Here is a 22,999-nt window from a genome sequence, read left to right as displayed (position 1 = left end):
GGACCTGGGGGCGGCACTCAGGTGCGTGGCATACCGCAGTTCCACCTCCTGGAGTTCCTACATCCCCTGGATTGAGTACGCTGCCACCGGTATGTCCCCGTTCATGTGCACCTTGGGTTACCAGCCCCCCTGTTCCCGTCCCTGGAGGAGGAGGTGGCAGTCCCCTCTGTACAGGCCCACCTCAGGCGTTGCTGCCGGATCTGGAGGGAGGCCAGGGCCGCTCTTCTACGCACAGAGGCCCGCAACCATCAGCTGGCGGACCGCCACTGGGCCCCAGCCTACTCTTAAATGTGGAGATGGTGTCTGCCTCCTGAACCCAAACTGGAACCTGGTTCCACAGGAGAGGAGCTTGATAGCTGAACGCTCTGGCTCCTAGTCTACTTTTGGAGACTCTAGGAACCACAAGTAACCCTGCATTCTGGGAGCGCAGTGCTCTGGTGGGGTAGTAAGGTACTATGAGCTCTTTAAGATAAGATGGTGCCTGACCATTAAGAGCTTTGTAGGTAAGAAGAATGATTTTAAATTCTATTCTGGATTTTACTGGAAGCCAATGCAAAGAAGCTAAAACAGGAGAAATGTGATCTCTTTTCCTGGTTCCTGTCAGAACACGTGCTGCAGCATTCTGGATCAGATGAAGAGTCTTAATGGACTTTTTCGAGCAGCCTGATAATAAGGAATTGCAGTAATCCAGCCTAGAAGTAACAAATGCATGGACTAGTTTTTCTGCATCATTTTTAGACAGGATGTTCCTGATTTTCGCAATATTACGTAGGTGAAAAAAGGTCCTTGAAATTTGCTTAATGTGAGACTTAAACGACATGTCCTGATCAAAGATAACTCCAAGATTCCTCACAGTGGTGCTGGAGGCCAAGGCGATGCCATCCAGGGAAACTATATCTTTAGATAATGCGTCACGGAGGTGCTTAGGCCCCACTGTACTTTACAAGTTCTATATCACATACAGTACATGTTTTATAACCTACTGTACATGTTCTATATCATTTACTGTACAAGTTCTATATCATGTACTTTACATGTTCTATAATGTACTGTACATGTTCTATATTTTGCTGTACATGTTCGATAACTTACTGTACATGTTCTATAACTTCCTGTATATGTTATATAATGTACTGGACATGTTCTATAACTTACTGTAGATGTTCTAGAATTTACTGTACATGTTCTATAATGTACTGTACATGTTCTATAACTTCCTGTATATGTTATATAATGTACTGGACATGTTCTATAACTTACTGTAGATGTTCTAGAATTTACTGTACATGTTCTATAATGTACTGTACATGTTCTATAACTTCCTGTATATGTTATATAATGTACTGGACATGTTCTATAACTTACTGTAGATGTTCTAGAATTTACTGTACATGTTCTATATTTTACTGTACATGTTCTATAACTTCCTGTATATGTTATATAATGTACTGGACATGTTCTATAACTTACTGTAGATGTTCTAGAATTTACTGTACATGTTCTATAATGTACTGTACATGTTCTATAACTTCCTGTATATGTTATATAATGTACTGGACATGTTCTATAACTTACTGTAGATGTTCTAGAATTTACTGTACATGTTCTATAATGTACTGTACATGTTCTATAACTTCCTGTATATGTTATATAATGTACTGGACATGTTCTATAACTTACTGTAGATGTTCTAGAATTTACTGTACATGTTCTAAAGCTTACTGTATATGTTCTGTAATGTACTGTAGATGTTTTATAACTTACTGTACATGTTCTATAATTTACTTTACAGTAGGGCTGAACAATGAATTGCATTTATCGTGATGTGATAGAACGAGATTTTCTAATTGCAAAGGCTGCGATTACGCACTGGTCACATGACACGTGAGAGGAAAACAGTCTGCAGTGAAAGCATCAACTTCACACATTACGCTGTACCTTGACTTGTTGTGCAATGGCCTTAAGCTTGACAGAAGGTGACACTACAGAAAGTTTAACAATTAATCCAAGCGTGATTTTTGTGTAAATATACTGTCAAATACATTTACATTCCTTCTTGGTCACCTTGCTCCTCCAACGAAGGCCGTCTGGCTCTGCCACCACAGCACACAAAGCAATCTCAGTCCCAGCTGTTCTCATCTGTAACACCACAATGTTGAAAGCTACCACACGCCATCAGGGCAGGGGCGTCCGTCTTTCAACACCTCTAATCTCTTAGCTGTATTTCGTGTGCTCTTCTTCTTCCATCCCCTTACAATTCTCTTGTATTGATTGCACTATTTGTTAAATCTTACTTCTTTTCCTTAGTATTTTACCCTACTGATGCTGTACATGCTGATAGCTCTAACTAGTATTTACAGTATGGTCACTTGTAGATCTCTTACTGTAAGTTGTTTTGGATAAAAGCGTCTGCCAAATTAGTAAATTGTAAATGTAATTACATTGAAACAGAAAATGCACAGGGAAAGTCCTGTTCTAATCCATATTATCTTCATGTTCTCATCCACATCACATCTAGTGTCATCTGTCATTATGTACCCGGATAGAAACACGTACTCCTCCCTGGCACTCTTCCTCTCCCCGGCCCAACTATTCTTCTCCCTTGTTCTGAGATTATTCTTTCTTTCTCTCCTCCTCTGTGTTGTTCTGTATCCACATTGGATGAACTCAACTCCACAAAGTCTCCTTTTTACTGCATTGTGTATGTTATTGAAAGAACTTCAACACCTGGCTATGTCTCTGGTTGAGACTGGAATTAATGGAATTAAAATAGATCAACCACAGTTGATCTATTTTACCCAGATTACAATAAATCAGCTATTTCTCAATGTTTCAGTGATATATTTATTCAGAAATAGAGCTCTTTCATTATACATTTTCAGCTGCTACTGTAGCAGAAGTCGAGGCTGTATATATTATATAAGGTTTTGAAAATGATGTCATCATTACTAACATGTTGTGTGCAAGCATTTGTAAATAAGAAACATCCATAGTTTTGGTATTGGGTAAGCTTGTACGTAAAGAAAAAACTGATCCTGAACTGACTAATTGTGTTTAGAATTTTGAGAATGTGGTTACAGATTGAACAAAAGGATGTTAGCGATTGTAAAAACTGTACTAGAAAAAAACTATTTTTGTCAAAATATTGCCGTGTTCATGTAAACTAAAGGAAGAATAACAGCCTGAATATATTTCCACCTTTCTAATCTTTTATGACATAGATCTATTAATTTATGTCTGTTTAAATCAGTAGGTTCATTTCTGTTTTCAGTTTTTAGGCCAAAATAAAGACTGATCCACCAAACAATCTGAGTTGAGCTTTTTAGGAAGACTGAGAATAAAAAAAACTTCAAAACTTCAAAACTTTTATTGTAATAAAATGCATCTACGCAAACACAACTTTTAAATGTGAAATCATTACACTGAAAGACGTAGTAGTTCTGACTGTTCTCTGCTCAGAACCTGACCACCTCTGTCGTTGTGTGGATCTTTCAGGACCTTAACAGGAGTTTGTCCCTTGATCACATCATTTCTTCAAAACGCGTATTAAAGAGAGATCATTTTAAATGTATAATAATAATCAGTCATAACTAAACAGCCGGGTCTTAAAACAGCACAAATCAGGCTGTGCGTGTGTGTGTGCGCAGGGGCAGACTGGCACAAGAATTTAGGTTGGGAATTTGACTCGACCCCAGGCCACTTCACACAAACCACCAAACTGCTAATTTTTGTGGACTAACCTTTTTATATACAGTCTATGGCAGGGGTGTTCAAAGTCTGAGACTATGGGCCTCTCCTCATACAATGACAAGTAATGTAATATTGTTTCATTTCCATTTACTGAGCCTCCCCTGAAACTGTTTGGACCCCCCCTAGGGAGCCTGTCTCACACTTGAAAACCCCTGGATTATGGGACAAACCCTATTTGTTGATGTATCTGGTCAATTTTCAAAATAAAATACCCTGTACGGACTCCCAATCGTATATCAACACTTAACACAGTTAAATTGTTTCTTTTTGTCTGTTTTAACTAGATAGCCTAAATAATCATAGTAGAAGTACATAAAGCAAGCACTTATCACCAAATCAACAAAATCTAAACATGTCAGCAAAATCACACAGGCAAAACGCTGTTATTCTAAAATGCTCCTTGTGGGATGAGGGAACTAATGTGGGCCCTTTTTATATACAGTCTATGTGCGAGCCACAGTGAAGAACGAAGTAGAATCACAAAAGGACAAAAAACAAATTATTTACGTTGTGCAGGCTTCACACTCTGCTGCTGAAATGCTGAGGGGTTTCCAGTGGAAGTTGAAGCCGGTCAGCAGACAGAACTAAACCGCAGTTCACACACTGCTTGTGTGAGTCCGGGGTGATAGGCTACGTAGTCTGCCCCACAGACTTCCCATGATGCATAGCGGTGAAGGTTTTGTTCAAATTTGCTAATAAGTTTGCCATTTGTTTGATTGATTCATGATTGATGTATTCTTAAAAGGTGTCTGCTTAGAATTTAATGTTTTTGTAGGTAATTGTTATTGTTGTGGTGGTTTACCACTGAAACCATGAGTTAATTTGATAAGAGTTGAAGCTTCCTAACAGAGAAGAGCTGTATTTGTCAAAAGTGAATAGAGTGCGAGCTGGCTCAAATTTGCTAATGATGATATGGTGTTGTTCAGGATTGTCAGTGGCAGGCCAAATTAGCCCGCAGGCCACCGACATTTGTTCCGTTTCCCCCGATTGGCCAGGAGGAGATAGGAGGTGATAGGAGGAGAGAGGAGAGGGACGAGAAAGCAGAAGACTACCGGAAAGGGGAGAAGTTGTGTTAGTAACATGCAATAATGGGATGAGGTTGCATACAGAGGGAGAGAAAGTAGAGGAGAGAGGAGCTCAGTGCATCATGGGAAATCCCCCGGCAGTCTAGGCCTATAGCAGCATAACTAAGGGATGAATCAGGACTCACCTGAGCCAGCCCTAACTATAAGCTTTATCGAAGAGGAAAGTCTTAAGCCTTTGTTTCTGTGTTTTATTACGAGACACAAAGTGAAAACGTTAAAAAGTTATTTATATTTTTTTGTATTCTACTTACATGCACACACTGACTGTATATTATTAATAACACATGAGGTTCTTAAGGAATTAGATATGCTGACTATAAGGCTGCAGGCTTACTGATATGACACCTTGTCAGGTGTGAGTCAGTAGGTGGTGCAGTAGTTTTTGCATCCCTGAGTTTTGCCTGTCTGTGGCCCCAACAAGGAGAGCCAAGGGCCTACATACATTCCCTGAATAGAGCTGCAACGATTAATCGATTAGTTGTCAACTATTAAATCAATCTGCAGCTATTTTGATAATCAAATGATCTGTTTAAGTAAAAATTCTCTATTGCAGTTTCTTAAATGTGAATATCTTCTGGTTTCTCTGTGACAGTAAACTGAAGATCTTTGGGGATGTTGAGGTCATCTTCTTGAGCTTTGGGAAACACTGACCCACATTTTCTGACATTTTATAGACCAAACAACTAGTTAATCAATTGAGAAAATTAGTTGCAGCCCTATCCCTGAATAATGCCCCTACCGGTGCAGTATTGTGCTGTTGTAATAGTATTACATATACTGTGTATATATACTTACATATTCATCTGACCTACTTTACATAGTCATATATATATTTTTATGGCTCCACCTGTCACCTCAGAATTTATAGTATTTTGCTCTATTCATTTGCTCTTTAAAATATGAAAATATGAATATATAAATAAATATGAAAATATATGTCTTTAAATGTATGTAATCTATATTATTTTGCACCTTAAGCTTGAAATGTCTTCTCCTGAAGCTCCACCAACAGCAGGGATAGTGCAGCCTGTTTGTAGCCTAAGAGACAAAACCCAGGGAACAAAAGTGTGGCATAGTCAAGACTGAAGGTCAAGTTAAAATCAGCTCTTCTTTCATCAGGATTTAGCAGAAATGTGTTTCTGTTAATGATGCTTGTCAGGTTTTTGTGTGTGTGTTTGTGTGTGTGTAGATACCAGCAGCAGCTCGGGATCAACACACACTGTTTACTGCAGGTGTTTCTGTTTTTCTGTCCACCCCTGCACCGTGCTGCTGCTGTATCCCTTCGCTCCCATTGGCTGCTGGAACTTATTGGAGCGTCTCCCTCTCGAATAAGAGAAAGCTCCAAGAACCTATCAGTGCTCACGATCCGGCCCCCCTTCTGGAGCCCGCCTGGTCCAGACTTGTATCCTGGGGAAGCAGTCCTGCTTCCCAGCGGTTAAATAGCCCATGTTGGGGACTCCCTGCCGCCTCAGCATCTCGGATCGCTCTTTAACCTCTGGACCTGTCAGACCGGCCCTCCTTCACACGCTCGGGACCAACAAGTCTCCCCCTGAACTGGACCTCCAGAGACGCGTCCGTCCTTTTCCTTTTTCTTTTCTTTACCTTTTCCATCTGTTTTTTTTAATGGTACAATGTCGTCTTTGCCAGGAACGGTTCCGCGGATGATGCGCCCGGGTCCCGGACAGAACTACCCCCGTACCGGATTCCCTCTGGAAGGTAGGCTTCGGTCCGCAGCCTGCTGGGCCCAAAGACCCCCGCAGGAGAGTCTGTGAGGAGACTGAAAACTTGAGAGCTGCTTTTGAAAATAAAATTATGCCGATGCTAAGCTAAAAGAGCCGAGGCCTTTTTTTTAATTACAACCCTTTACCCCTCCCATGCCGGACTCCTATTAAAAACTACCTTTTTAACTTAATATTGAACAGCACAACATTTATATTTAGGCTGTTCAATATGAATCTTTATAGGCCTAATATGCAACAGCCTAAATATATATATTAGGATGTTGAATATTAGGTAATATTTACCAGACTAACATTAAATTCCTGGGCTGATTACTAAATGGTCCTCGGCTCCCATGCACTTAATTTATTAATCTATGAGGGTAAAGCACACGTGTGGGATTTCTTCAGTGCCCCGCGCCTGGAAGGTGAAGCCAAAGCCCAGCAGAGGATTAGGCTACAGAGGTGTGGACAGCATGATGGGGAATAATGAAGAAGGACAGAAGGAGCTCTTCATCTCCTCTTCAGCATAGACACGCGACGTCCGATAATGGAACTCTGTTTCTCTCTACAGTTCAATAACCGAGAGAATAATAGAGTTTACATTCATATCTTTACACTTCTTTAATATCTTTATAGTTCATCAATATGTTCCGGCTTGCATTAATATTTTTCGGCCTTCATGAATATGTTTACACTTCTTTAATACATTTTTTCGGCCTAATATGCTCCGGCCTGTGTTTAGGCCTATATTTTTACAGTTCATGAATATGTTCCGGCCTACATTAGTATGTTTCAGTTTACATTAATAGCCTATGTTTACACTTCATTAATATGTTTAGACTTTATTAATAGCCTATGTTTAGACTTCATTAATATGTTTACACTTTATTAATATGTTTCGACTTTATTAATATGTTTACACTTTATTAAGATGTCTTCATTAATATGTTTAGACTTTTTTTAATAGCATATGTTTAGACTTCATTAATATGTTTAGACTTTATTAATAGCCTATGTTTAGACTTCATTAATATGTTTCGACTTTATTAATATGTTTACACTTTATTAATATGTCTTTATTAATATGTTTACACTTTATTAATATGTCTTCATTAATATGTCTTTATTAATATGTTTACACTTTATTAATATGTCTTCATTAATATGTCTTTATTAATATGTTTACACTTTATTAATATGTCTTTATTAATATGTTTACACTTTATTAATATGTCTTCATTAATATGTCTTTATTAATATGTTTACACTTTATTAATATGTCTTTATTAATATGTTTACACTTTATTAATATGTCTTCATTAATATGTCTTTATTAATATGTTTACACTTTATTAATATGTCTTCATTAATATGTCTTTATTAATATGTTTACACTTTATTAATATGTCTTCATTAATATGTCTTTATTAATATGTTTACACTTTATTAATATGTCTTTATTAATATGTTTACACTTTATTAATATGTCTTCATTAATATGTCTTTATTAATATGTTTACACTTTATTAATATGTCTTTATTAATATGTTTACACTTTATTAATATGTCTTCATTAATATGTCTTTATTAATATGTTTACACTTTATTAATATGTCTTTATTAATATGTTTACACTTTATTAATATGTCTTCATTAATATGTCTTTATTAATATGTTTACACTTTATTAATATGTCTTTATTAATATGTTTACACTTTATTAATATGTCTTTATTAATATGTTTACACTTTATTAATATGTCTTCATTAATATGTCTTTATTAATATGTTTACACTTTATTAAGATGTCTTCATTAATATGTCTTTATTAATATGTTTACACTTTATTAATATGTTTAGCCTACACTTTAGAAATTAATATGCTTCGGCCTGTGTTAATATTTTTACAGTTTATTAATATGTAGATCATTGATTAATAATCTCTGGCCTTTATGAATATGTTCCGTCCTCCACCAGCTAGCTGGCAGGCGGGGAAACGGACCCTGTTCCGTCTCCTGGTTAAATCATGCCAGCTGAATCCGGTTCGTGTCCTCCACAGTGTCCACTCCTCTGGGTCAGGGACGAGTCAACCAGCTCGGGGGGGTCTTCATTAACGGCCGGCCGCTGCCCAACCACATCCGACACAAGATAGTGGAGATGGCCCACCACGGGATCCGGCCCTGCGTCATCTCCCGACAGCTGCGGGTCTCCCACGGCTGCGTCTCCAAGATTCTGTGCCGCTACCAGGAGACCGGATCCATCCGGCCTGGAGCGATAGGAGGCAGCAAGCCGAGGGTGAGCAGAGCCGGCCACGGAATACGAACAAATAATAATGATAAGGTTCATTTTTTTCCCGGCCTCGTGCCAGTGTTGTTTGGCAGCACGCGCTCACCGACCTGTCCCACCTGCAGCAGGTAGCCACGCCGGACGTGGAGAAGCGGATAGAGGAGTACAAGCGGGACAACCCCGGAATGTTCAGCTGGGAGATCCGAGACAAGCTGCTGAAGGACGGCGTGTGTGACAGAAGCACAGTCCCTTCAGGTGAGGCCTCCTCCGGTAAGCCGACTTTAATTCCGTTCTTCATTCAATTCAATGAACAGGAAGCGGAGCTGGGAGGGGGGCTGTTATTATTATTATTATTATTGTTATTATTATAAATGTTATATCATTATTATTACCTATTATTATTGTTATTAGCCCATTGTTTGTTTGTTTTTTTTATCGCCCCCCCCCCATATTATTATTAATATTATAAATGTTATAATCATTATTAATATAATAACTGGAGCTGCTGTCTGTCTGCAGTGAGCTCCATCAGCCGCGTTCTTCGAGCTCGCTTTGGGAAAAAGGACGATGAGGAGGAGTGTGATAAAAAGGATGAAGACGGAGAAAAGAAAACCAAACACAGCATCGACGGGATCCTCGGAGACAAAGGTAGGCCACTATCCGGGACCGCAGGCCGAGGACCCGGGCCCCGCAGCCCGGCCGGCAGCTGCTGGTTGTCTGTCTGTCGGTGAATTGTTACAAATTGGGCCTAAACGGCGTTTTGTCTCTGCGCGCTGCGCTCCATCCCAGCAGACAGCAGCCGCTTCATTATTCATGATGGGGCGCTGGGGAGGACCGGGATCCCGTGGCGCTGTTTAAACGCTCCGATGTGCTGTCGATATCAATTAGGCCTAAAGGCTGACAGGAGTCGGCCGGGAGCTGGGGCCCACAGACCCCAGAGATAAATGTTAAAATGTGGAGAAAAGAATCCTCTTCTGTTCCCAGTCAGAAAGATTTGATTAGACAGACTGATCATGTTATTGTTCATGTTTTATTATTGTATCACACTTATAAAAAAATACCTTAAATCTTCTTTAAGGTGTAAAATATTAAGGAACAGATGATTTTAGGTTACATTTAATCTGTGCTGGCCTCCAGGGTTCTGTAAATATTTCTACACGTGGATGAGTAAGAGAGGATTTAAGGAACGTTTCTCTCAAATTATAAACTGGAAACATATATTTATAGATATCCTGAGATGCTTCACACCATGAATAACTCATGGTGGTTCACTCAGGGTGCTGCAGCAGAATCATTTCACTATTTGGCTGGAGCATTTTGGAGAATCAGCTGTTTGTGACTTTGACTTTAGGCCTGTGGTTCCTGATCATTGCTTCTACTGGTACCGCTGGTTCCACTGGTGACATTTATATTTTTCCAAACTCTATCATCTTTCCTCCTTTTTATGTTCTTCCAAAGATCAGCGCTGCTACTGTCTCTCTGTCAGCCGGGCCTGGCATTTAATCAGTGGAAGACTTAGCTTATTACAGCTGGTAATGAAACCGGTGTGTGTTGAATGGGAGCGGGGTGTAATAGCTGGAAGGCATGGTAAGAAATATTTTTATCCCCTATCAGCCCTCACTCTCACAGTCCCAGGCACATGCATTCTGTTAAAGGGTTTTAAAGCAGATTAAATTGAGCCTTTTATTTCTTTTCACTTTCATCTTTCAGCGGCTCACTTCGTGGTGTGCAGCCAGCGGCGCAAATTCGGGAGATTTGAAGGTTTCCTCTCCTGTTGTTTAGATTGTATTTTCAAATATTCATTTCATTTGCTTTATGGGATTGTTTCTGGTGGCATATTGGCAGGGTCTCAGGCCGAGCCAAAGAGATTGAATCTGAGTGAAGGTGGTGTGACTGAGACTAACACTTTTTACTGTTTTTACTGATGCTACACATGCTACATGCTAAAAGGTTTACAGACACATCAGAAGAGATCAATCAGTCTGTAGAATTAGTTCATGCAGTAACGGCATCAGACCTCTGTAGAAAATAATGATAATAATGATCATATTCTGTAGATTACTGTTTAAATGTGATGTATTTCCAGAACACAGTGGAAACATAATCAAAGAAGTTCCTCTGATAGAGCAGTTCAGGGTCAGGCTGTTTACAGTCTGTGGAGGGTTCTCCATGAACACTGTGTTCTGCTTTGCAGATTGTGGTCAATGTGCTGGTTCCCACACAGATGCACAACCTGTGCAGTCACCTTGGCTGAGAGAAAGGGCATGGACGGTGAGGATGGAGAGAGTACCCAGTGGAAGTTACGAGAAGCAGCTTTACGGGTGGTGGAAGTTCCACAGCAGCTATTAATCACCCTTTTCCCCGGGCAGCCTCCTCCACTCCATCTGCACTTTCTCGCAGCTATTTTGCCGGGTGAAATTGAGGGAGACCCAAATGTTGGCTGGAGATAACACAATCATCACAGCAGCCTCTGTCCTGGGCTGAGCATCAGCGTATTAAACTGGGATTAACCTCCCCTTTCCCCCACGCCACCTCGCACCAAACACCCACATTTTAAGGGACATATTAAAAAGATGCTGGAAGCCAGCATGCAGACAGGACTGGCACATATACAGCAGCAGTAATGATCAGCATCTCTTCTGATCATCCATTGATCACTGAAGTAAAACGGTTTCTGCTACTTTGACTACTAACATGAACAGGCTGACCTGCTGTCTGTCTCCGAAATTAAAATGTTATTCATATTAAAAATGTCCACTTATATAAACCTTTGTCATCAATAAGCCAGACACGTGCTGGAAATCAGCAGGATCTGCTGGTTCTGGTGGAACATGACTGTAGTCCACATAGTGAGCTTCATATTCCTGCAGCAGCTGTGCTGGTGAGCAAACCTGAAGCCACAGACTGAGGCAGACCTAAGGACAGGATTGTAGTCTGTGTTTCAGACTTGCAGACGTAGGGGAGGACGGAGGAAGTGGAGCAGAGTGAGCAGCTTAGAGGCTTTGATCCTCAGCTGCTTCTGCTTATCAGAAACATTTGTGGTGACACTTCCACAGTGAGAGTTCATTATAAGAGCTGGTGCCAACGCTACTTTCAGGTTTTCCTGTCCATTAATTGAAGCCCATTTGCTGCATGAGACAAGACCCATCTGGGCCTCTGCCCCCACCCCCCACCCCACACACACACACACACTCGGACGGCACTTTAACCAGCGAATGCTTTCACATGTTCTCAAAACTTGAAATACATATCAAGGTCATATTGATCCATCCAACAGGCAGCACACCTCAGACTGATATTGCACTGAGTCTTTCACTACTCCTCTCCTGTACACGAAGCGTTAATGTTTAGATCAGGCTTTAGAAGATCCCTGTGGGGAAAACTGGGTCACTGTGGCAGCAGAGATGCAGGAAAAGAAACCCTACAATATGTGAGCTAATAAAATTAATTTTAGCATCACACTTTAATATATGAGCACAAATGTGTGTGCGTGGGGGGGGGGGGGGGGGGGGGGGTAATGTTAATATATATTATAATGTTAATTATTGAGATTAATGTTCATTAGTTTTACGGTATTGAGATGCAGCACAATTTGACTAAACAATGTCACACATAAAAAATAATAGCTGATGTCTTTTCCACACTTTTCCACACAAACATCATATGTGACACAGTGAAGCAGCACATGCGATTTTCAGAATGTAAAATAATATTAATAATTATACTACTACTACTACTACTACTACTACTACTACTACTACTAATAATAATAATAATAATAATAATAATAATGTGGAGGAAATGTAGATGAAGATGTAGAGGAAAGTCAGTCCAACATCAGCAGAAACATCAGAAATGATTCGGCCTGTTTTTAAATTATGTTTTTAGTCTTTTGGAGCATATAGCAGAAAAACAGAGAAGCAGCCAAAATTACTTTTTATTATCCATTTCCTCTATAACAAACTTATTCAGAAAGCAGCAAATTGTTCTTCTTCTCCTCCTTGCTGTCCGCTCTGACCTACATGTTGATTCAATTCAATTCAATTTTATTTATATAGCGCCAAATCACAACAACAGGTAGTAAACACCACAACACACAGACGATACGGCATCAACAAGTCAAGAAACACAACACACAGACGATACGGCAACAACAAGTCAACAAACACCACAACACACAGACGATACGGCAACAACAAGTCAACACACACCACAACACACAGAAGATACGGCAACAACAAGTCAACACACACAGACATTACAGCAACAACAAGTCAACCAACACCACAACACACAGACGATACGGCAAAAACAAGTCAACAAACACCACAACACACAGAAGATACGGCAACAACAAGTCAACACACACAGACATTACAGCAACAACAAGTCAAATAACACCACAACACACAGACGATACGGCAAAAACAAGTCAACAAACACCACAACACATAGACGATACAGCAACAACACACAGACGATACGGCAACAACAAGTCATCAAACACCACAACACAGATCATACGGCAACAATAAGTCAACAAACACCACAACACACAGACGATACGGCAAAAACAAGTCAACACACACAGACGATACAGCAACAACAAGTCAACAAACACCACAACACACAGACGATACGGCAACAAAAAGTCAACAAACACCACAACACACAGACGATACAGCAACAACAAGTAAACCAACACCACAACACACAGACGATACGGCAACAAAAAGTCAACAAACACCACAACACACAGACGATACAGCAACAACAAGTAAACCAACACCACAACACACAGACGATACGGCAACAACAAGTCAACACACACAGACGATACGGCAACAACAAGTCAACAAACACCACAACACACAGACGATACGGCAACAACAAGTCAACCAACACCACAACACATAGACGATACGGCAACAACAAGTCAACCAACACCACAACACACAGACGATACGGCAACAAAAAGTCAACAAACACCACAACACACAGACGATACGGCAAAAACAAGTCAACACACACAGACGATACGGCAACAACAAGTCAACAAACACCACAACACACAGAAGATACGGCAACAACAAGTCAACCAACACCACAACACATAGACGATACGGCAACAACACACAGACGATACGGCAACAACAAGTCAACAAACACCACAACACAGATCATACGGCAACAACAAGTCAACAAACACCACAACACACAGACGATACGGCAACAACAAGTCAACCAACACCACAACACACAGACGATACGGCAACAACAAGTCAACCAACACCACAACACACAGACGATACGGCAACAACACACAGATGATACGGCAACAACAAGTCAACAAACACCACAACACACAGTTGATACGGCAACAAAAAGTCAACAAACACCACAACACACAGACGATACGGCAACAACAAGTCAACCAACACCACAACACACAGACGATACGGCAACAACAAGTCAACAAACACCACAACACAGATGATACGGCAACAACAAGTCAACAAACACCACAACACACAGACGATACGGCAACAACAAGTCAACACACACCACAACACACAGACGATACGGCAACAACAAGTCATCACACACAGATGATACAGCAACAACAAGTCAACAAACACCACAACACAGAAGATACGGCAACAACAAGTCAAAAAACACCACAACACACAGACGATACGGCAACAACAAGTCAACCTACACCACAACATACAGACGATACGGCAACAACAAGTCAACACACACAGACGATACAGCAACAACAAGTCAACAAACACCACAACACACAGATGATATGGCAACAACAAGTCAACAAACACCACAACACACAGTTGATACGGCAACAACAATAAGTCAACACACACAGACGATATGGCAACAACAAGTAAACAAACACCACAACACACAGACGATACGGCAACAACAAGTCAACAAACACCACAACACACAGACGATACGGCAACAACAAGTCAACCAACACCACAACACACAGACGATACGGCAACAACAAGTCAACAAACACCACAACACACAGACGATACGGCAACAACAAGTCAACACACACAGATGATATGGGAACAACAAGTCAACAAACACCACAACACAGATGATACGGCAACAACAAGTCAACACACACAGACGATACGGCAACAACAAGTCAACAAACACAACAACACACTGACGAAATGGCAACAACAAGTCAACAAACACCACAACACACAGACGATACGGCAACAACAAGTCAACAAACACCACAACACAGATGATACGGCAACAACAAGTCAACAAACACCACAACACACAGACGATACGTCAACAACAAGTCAACCAACACCACAACACAGATGATACGGCAACAACAAGTCAACAAACACCACAACACAGATGATACGGCAACAACAAGTCAACAAACACCACAACACAGATGATATGGCAACAACAAGTCAACAAACACCACAACACAGATGATACGGCAACAACAAGTCAACACACACAGACGATACGGCAACAACAAGTCAACAAACACCACAACACAAATGATACGGCAACAACAAGTCAACACACACAGACGATACGGCAACAACAAGTCAACCAACACAACAACACACTGACGAAATGGCAACAACAAGTCAACAAACACCACAACACACAGACGATACGGCAACAACAAGTCAACAAACACCACAACACAGATGATACGGCAACAACAAGTCAACAAACACCACAACACACAGACGATACGTCAACAACAAGTCAACCAACACCACAACACACAGACGATACGTCAACAACAAGTCAACCAACACCACAACATACAGACGATACAGCAACAACAAGTCAACAAACACCACAACACAGAAGATACGGCAACAACAAGTCAACACACAGACGATACGGCAACAACAAGTCAACACACAGACGATACTGCAACAACAAGTCAACACACAGACGATACTGCAACAACAAGTCAACACACAGACGATACGGCAACAACAAGTCAACAAACACCACAACACACAGAAGATACGGCAACAACAAGTCAACACACAGACGATACGGCAACAACAAGTCAACACACAGACGATACTGCAACAACAAGTCAACACACAGACGATACGGCAACAACAAGTCAACAAACACCACAACACACAGACGATAAGGCAACAACAAGTCAACCAACACTAAACACACAGACGATACGGCAACAACAAGTCAACCAACACCACAACACACAGACGATACGGCAACAACAAGTCAACAAACACCACAACACACAGACGATACGGCAACAACAAGTCAACACACACAGATGATATGGGAACAACAAGTCAACAAACACCACAACACAGATGATACGGCAACAACAAGTCAACACACACAGACGATACGGCAACAACAAGTCAACAAACACAACAACACACTGACGAAATGGCAACAACAAGTCAACAAACACCACAACACACAGACGATACGGCAACAACAAGTCAACAAACACCACAACACAGATGATACGGCAACAACAAGTCAACAAACACCACAACACACAGACGATACGTCAACAACAAGTCAACCAACACCACAACACAGATGATACGGCAACAACAAGTCAACAAACACCACAACACAGATGATACGGCAACAACAAGTCAACAAACACCACAACACAGATGATATGGCAACAACAAGTCAACAAACACCACAACACAGATGATACGGCAACAACAAGTCAACACACACAGACGATACGGCAACAACAAGTCAACAAACACCACAACACAAATGATACGGCAACAACAAGTCAACACACACAGACGATACGGCAACAACAAGTCAACCAACACAACAACACACTGACGAAATGGCAACAACAAGTCAACAAACACCACAACACACAGACGATACGGCAACAACAAGTCAACAAACACCACAACACAGATGATACGGCAACAACAAGTCAACAAACACCACAACACACAGACGATACGTCAACAACAAGTCAACCAACACCACAACACACAGACGATACGTCAACAACAAGTCAACCAACACCACAACATACAGACGATACAGCAACAACAAGTCAACAAACACCACAACACAGAAGATACGGCAACAACAAGTCAACACACAGACGATACGGCAACAACAAGTCAACACACAGACGATACTGCAACAACAAGTCAACACACAGACGATACGGCAACAACAAGTCAACAAACACCACAACACACAGAAGATACGGCAACAACAAGTCAACACACAGACGATACGGCAACAACAAGTCAACACACAGACGATACTGCAACAACAAGTCAACACACAGACGATACGGCAACAACAAGTCAACAAACACCACAACACACAGACGATAAGGCAACAACAAGTCAACCAACACTAAACACACAGACGATACGGCAACAACAAGTCAACCAACACCACAACACACAGACGATACGGCAACAACAAGTCAACAAACACCACAACACACAGACGATACGGCGTCAACAAACACCAAATCAGCAGCTTGGGGTTTAGTGTCTTGCTCAGGGACACGTTGGTGTCGCAGTGGGAATCGAAGAACAAGGCATGTGTCTTAGTCGCTGCTTCATGACCCCCCCACAAGTCAGGAAATCCAGTTTTGATGGAGTGGAGCAGCTTTAATGTTTGTCTCAGACACACAAACAAAATCGATCTGTCAGAAGATGTTTATTCTTTCATCTACAAAAGAATTTATTTGACAGAAGAAACTAATGTGTCTCTCTTAGTTGAAATTCTGGATCAGATCCACTCATAATCAGCTCATATAACTGTGGAGCTGATAAATACACATGAAACATGAAAACATTTTGAAAAAGGTAGTTGGATGTTTTTTTTTTATCCTTTCATTAGCGGCTGTTTTTGCTGAATTTAAAAAAGAAATATGATCAGTGTGAAGTGTGTATAACTGATTATTCATATGCACAGACTGAGTGTTAGGAAATTATTTAAATGCATCTCTAAACAGTATGCGGTCCATTAGATGGCTTATTCATGGAGGAAATCACATTCACCAAATGCAACCAGCCGCTGTAATTGGCTAGAAAATGACCTTAAATATACAGATTACTGGGCATGGAGGGGGGTGGGGGGTGGGGGGGTGTTCACGCTGCTGAAAGGTATGAAAGTGGATTAATGGCCATTTCTCCGTCACTGCAGGAAAATGTTTGAGCCACATCTTATAGGCCATGACAGGAAGTGAGCATCAGCGACCACACGCTGTTATTATTATTATTATGTCATTCTTTCTGAGAGAAATGCAACCTTAATAGACAGTAAGGAAATAAATATTTATATATCAATATACTGGTGAGGCGTTGTTCCACCATGAGCTTCCAGAAACTACAATACTTGAATACATGACTCGCACCATGTGTTATATATTAATGCTGCAAAGATATTATATCAGTAACACACTGTGTAATGAATAAGATATATCTACTATAAGAATGTTTTAAGACTGAACATTAGTTGACTGACAGAAATTTAATTGGCAACTATTTTAATAACAATTGAAGTAATTTTTCATGTTTGATTTGATGTGAAGATTTATTTGCTGCTTTTCCTTTTGATTATTTTAATGTATTTTTAATTGAGGTTGCGGTTTGGACTGACCGAACAAACTTAGGGCTCTGGGTAACAGTGACAACATTTCTCACTACTTTCAACATTTTACAACTGATTAAAGGAGAAAATAATCAGCAGATTGATCCATAATGAAAAAAAATCATTAATTGAAGTCTGATACTAAATAGTCCTCAGCAACTACAGCTTTTACTTTAATACATGAGGAATGCTAATCTAATGTATAATATAATAGTATAACAGTCACAGGACATTTTTCATTCTGCATTGAGTACTTTCACTTTTACATTTTTCTGATTATACTTTTACTTAAGTAACATTTAATAATGGAGTAATACAGTACTTTCACATGTAAAGAGTATTTTTACAGTGAGGTGTTCTTTTAAGTAAAGGATCTGAGTACTTTATCCACCACTGACTGCATCATTATTAACCTGCAGGATGAAAAACACCCTTTTCTATTCAGTTGTATCTGAAAAGATCTTTTTATAATATTATTTGATATAATAATATTTAATATTTAATTTGGGTAAAAGTGAATGTTGTTCATGTGAGAAATTCATGCGTGCTGATCTTTTTCTGGTTGTATGTATCATTAGGAGCAACGTGACAACTCTGTTTAATGGAATTATTTTTATTTGACTGATTTATTATTGATCAAGTTTTATATTTCTAGATTAGCAGACTTGGATCTATAAACAGTTTCTGACATGATTTTCCACAAAACGATATCACAATATCACAAAATATAAAAATCACACACTGGACTCTGATCCATAGTGCACATGTAGTCGGAGCCTTCACAGTACTTCACTTCTGTTGTGCATTGCATTGTGAGCCGTCAGTGACCATCAACACCTCACTCAGCGATGTACAATCTGTGTCCAGACGTTGTCCTGTAGTTTTATAAATAACCAATCAGCTTCTCTCTGGTGTGACAGTGTACACATCTCTGTGTTTAGAATATACTAAATAAAATCATCTAAATACAAATAATATGTTGATTTTCAATAATTATTAAAACACCTTGAAACCCTTTTAATTGATGAAATCTGAATCATGTGATTAGAAGTATATTGAGTAAAATTTGGCGGGCTCTGCTGTGATCATGCAGTCTGATGTTGGCAGGAACCAATGACCACGTTTAAAAGCTGAAGACTCCTGGCCTTAGAGTCAGCACGCTGCAGTATTTTCTTCCTGTTGGTGCAGCTGCAGACGACGAGCATGCCGACAGAAACCAACCTGTCTTCTGTCAGACTCTCAGAGGGAGCAGGAGGCCCGGCTCTTATTCTGAGCCTCCCTTTGCCATTGAAGGAGTTGATGAACTCTTCCAAGTTTATTAAAGAAAAGGAAACAATGCGAACCAAAGGCTTGAGGCAAGCAGGCTGACAGTTTATAAAGTGGGGGCCATTGTGGCCCCGAGGCAGATGCATGAATAGCTCTGAAAAGACTCCCTCAAAGTGACACGATCGAGCTAGACAACAGCAAAACGCTGAAAGGAAAGCTTCTCCTCTGCCTGCCGAGCTGATCGGCATTTCTAATGCTCCTGTTTGAATGAATGTGCGTCTGCAGTGGGAGGATTGCTGCGGCCCGCTCTCTTCTTTACTGCTAGTTGGATAGAAGTAGAAACCGTGAGCTTCCTACAGCCAAGCAGCAGGTGTCTTTAAATATGCTACCAGAAAAGACAGGAAAGTACCAAACTGATAAAATACTTTTTTTATTAACACGTCCTAATGCTGACATGCTTTCAGTTTATTTTGAAGTTTGTCAGTTTGTCAGTTTGTTGCGTTATCTCACACCTTAATGAATACTTTATTAAAAAGTGATATTGTTTTTCCAACATTTAAATGTTTTCAGTTAATCTGATAAAAAATGAGAATCTCTGACATTTTAGGAAAATTATTTTCTTGCTGAGAGTTGGAAGTACAGATGGATATGAAGCTACAGCCAGTTAGCTTAGCATAAGGGCTGGAAGCTAGCCTTACTCTTTCCAAAAGTAATAAAATCCACCTACCATCTGAAGCTCACAGATTACCAGCCCGACTGTTTCCTGTTGGGAGCAGCGACCTCCTGTAGCCTCGTCCTCACCATGAAGTTACTGAGCTTGATCAATGCAGTAACTTCTATTCAGCTGATTGGTTGATGGTCTTTTTATGCTTCCTTTATTATAAAGACATCATCATCTTGATATTTTGTCTGTGTTCAGCAGCTGTGATTTACTTAGTGACTCCTAACAGGCAGATACATTTTGAAAAGGGTTAATTTAGTGTATTTCAGTGACAGTGGACAGCGATTTCTATTTCCTAAAACTCACTCAAATTTCAACATGCAAGTTGTTGCATTATCTATTTGTATTTTATATCGATGTTTTTACTTTGCTTTTATGATGTTAACTGTAGCAATTTGAGATTTGCTTCAAATGTAAAGTGCATTACAAATAAAATGTATTATTATTATTATTATTATTATTATTATTCAACTGCGCTAGTTTACTTCACTTTGATAATGTAGCTTATTTAGGAGCTCCAGACTATTTCTACAGAAATCATGATGTAAAAAGATATAATATTTAAATATATCTGTGTGTGTGTGTGTGTGTGTGTGTGTGCTGTTCTCTCAGCACATACTGAATTAAAAAACGTAAATGTTTGGGGTGGATCTTTTTGATTTTTAAAAAACACATATCAAACGTTCCAGTCACTCCCACCATGTATATGTATATATACGTAGAAAATGACCAGCCTTCCATCATGTGGGTGTGGGGTAGTGAAACACAAAGCACCGTCAGCTCGGTGCCACTTACAGCCATAGAATCTCTCATTTTCTGCTCTTTAGCTCTTTTATGAATATCTCTCACTGCCTTATAAGTGTTTCTTTGCTCTTGCTCACAAAGGCAATCAACACGTTCTCAGAGTGTTGCAAATCAGAAATTTCGCCCCCCCCCCGACCAGCTGTGAGAGTGATGGCCAGTGGCCAGCGCTGAGGGCAGCCATTTTGGGGCAGCCAACTGCAAGGGGCAGCCACATCTTCCAGCAGCAGGGTTGGTCTTACTCTGGGTTACGGCCTCTCCACTCACTGCTAACTACAAGATGAAATTCTGACCTCACACCAGCTGGTTTTTTAAGTACAGTATTTAAAGACTGATGACCTCTTGTTCAGGAGAAATGGCGTTGCTTTAGTGCTTTCTAGGATTTTTTACATGTATCTCCTAATGAGCCTGACGTCTCCATCTGAGACATCAGTGAGCCTCATGTTCCTTCATCACCATGAACACTGTATTCTGACTCAGTCCCACAGACATAGTCCTGCTGCCTAAAACACTCACTCACATGTGAATCCATCCTCTGCTTGAAATAGTCCCCAACAGGTGCTCCATTTCCTCCTGTTTGTCTGATAGAAACCACAGCGAGCAGCTGTTTGAGGGAATTACTGAACCTTTTAGACATGAAATTTAAATCTGTTCAAAGATTTATGTCTTCAGGAGGAACCATTGGACTGAGAGCCACAGACAAGAAGTCAGACAGGCCTGAGGGACTGCACGAGGGATTTGGTGACAATAATCAAAAACTAGAATAACAGCCACATGGATCAAACACCACATAACTAGAATAGCTTTGTTCTGGATTCGCTTTAAATGAAGTGTTGCCGATCATAACCTGTGACAAACATGAACCTAGCACAATCACTCAGGCGTCTGAAGGAAACAAAAGAACGAGTCCTTTTTTGACTTCTTTCACTGCCAGTAAGACTCACTTGGAGCAGCTGCAGGTTACAGTTCTGTCTGGTGGACTGGTTTCTGACCATATAACGCCCGGCGTGCGACACAGAGCAGCGTCAGCAGACATATACCTATCCAACATCTCTTACAAACATATCAGAGTACATTTCAAAGCTTTCACACCAGAATCTGTACTGAGAGCCAACGAGCACAAATCATTTGATTTTCTTTGCTCTGATTGTTAATCTACTTTCTTCCAAAATAAGATTATTCTTCTGCTCTTTAAAACTTTGTGCAATTGCTTTCTTTAAGCCTGCAGCTGTCCACTGAGGGCTTTGCTGTGTCGAGTATATCTTAAGAGGGCCTGTTATTATTATATTTGCTCCCAGCTCTAATCTTTATCAGTGTTTATATTGACAGTCGGCAATTTTTGTTTATGGCTATTTTTTATCTCCTAAATAAAGACACATGCGTGCCAGCGCCTGGGGAGGAAAGAAGATAAAGACTTTGCATTAATAGCAGTTTGCTAAGACATAATGCTCCGATAAAGCCTGTATCTTTGTGTGGGCTGGATTGAGTTCAGTGCCAGTTTCCTGAGAGCAGCTCGCATCTAACAGCTTCCTCTAGCTTTGCGTTTGTGGCTGCAGTCAAATATTTTTCATAGTGAAACAACAAAAGTTTTTTTTCAGAATGTGCAGAGTTCCTAAATCTTTTGGCAAATATTTGACTCCTGGTTGTAAAGTGCCTACGTTGCAGTACACGCTGCACTCCTGCTGCTTACTGTACACTTCTGTTGTGACT

At 40.3% G+C, this 22,999-nt stretch overlaps 1 protein-coding gene across 2 annotated transcripts in view; it reads left to right on the top strand.

The window, feature by feature from the left end:
* Positions 1-6,222: 6,222 nt before the first annotated feature.
* LOC119904969 (paired box protein Pax-7-like) overlaps positions 6,223-22,999 on the top strand; it is a 60,572-nt gene continuing 43,795 nt past the window's right edge. Inside the window, exons 1-4 of one of the 2 annotated variants that reach the window (XM_038721610.1) lie at positions 6,223-6,551; positions 8,615-8,850; positions 8,967-9,096; positions 9,361-9,489. In XM_038721610.1, coding sequence (XP_038577538.1) covers positions 6,467-6,551; positions 8,615-8,850; positions 8,967-9,096; positions 9,361-9,489 — 580 coding nt within the window. In that variant the 5' untranslated portion in view covers positions 6,223-6,466. Of the gene's footprint in view, positions 6,552-8,614; positions 8,851-8,966; positions 9,112-9,360; positions 9,490-22,999 lie in introns of both variants that reach the window. The other variant, XM_038721609.1, reaches the window with a different exon arrangement.

The sequence above is a fragment of the Micropterus salmoides genome, unplaced genomic scaffold (genome assembly GCF_014851395.1).
Source record: "Micropterus salmoides isolate LMB-PRFRI ecotype aquatic unplaced genomic scaffold, ASM1485139v1 Ms_hic_scaffold_16, whole genome shotgun sequence".
Classification (NCBI taxonomy): Eukaryota; Metazoa; Chordata; class Actinopteri; order Centrarchiformes; family Centrarchidae; genus Micropterus; species Micropterus salmoides.
The sequence above is the reverse complement of the archived record's forward strand: the minus strand, read 5'-3'. Positions and strand labels throughout refer to the sequence as shown.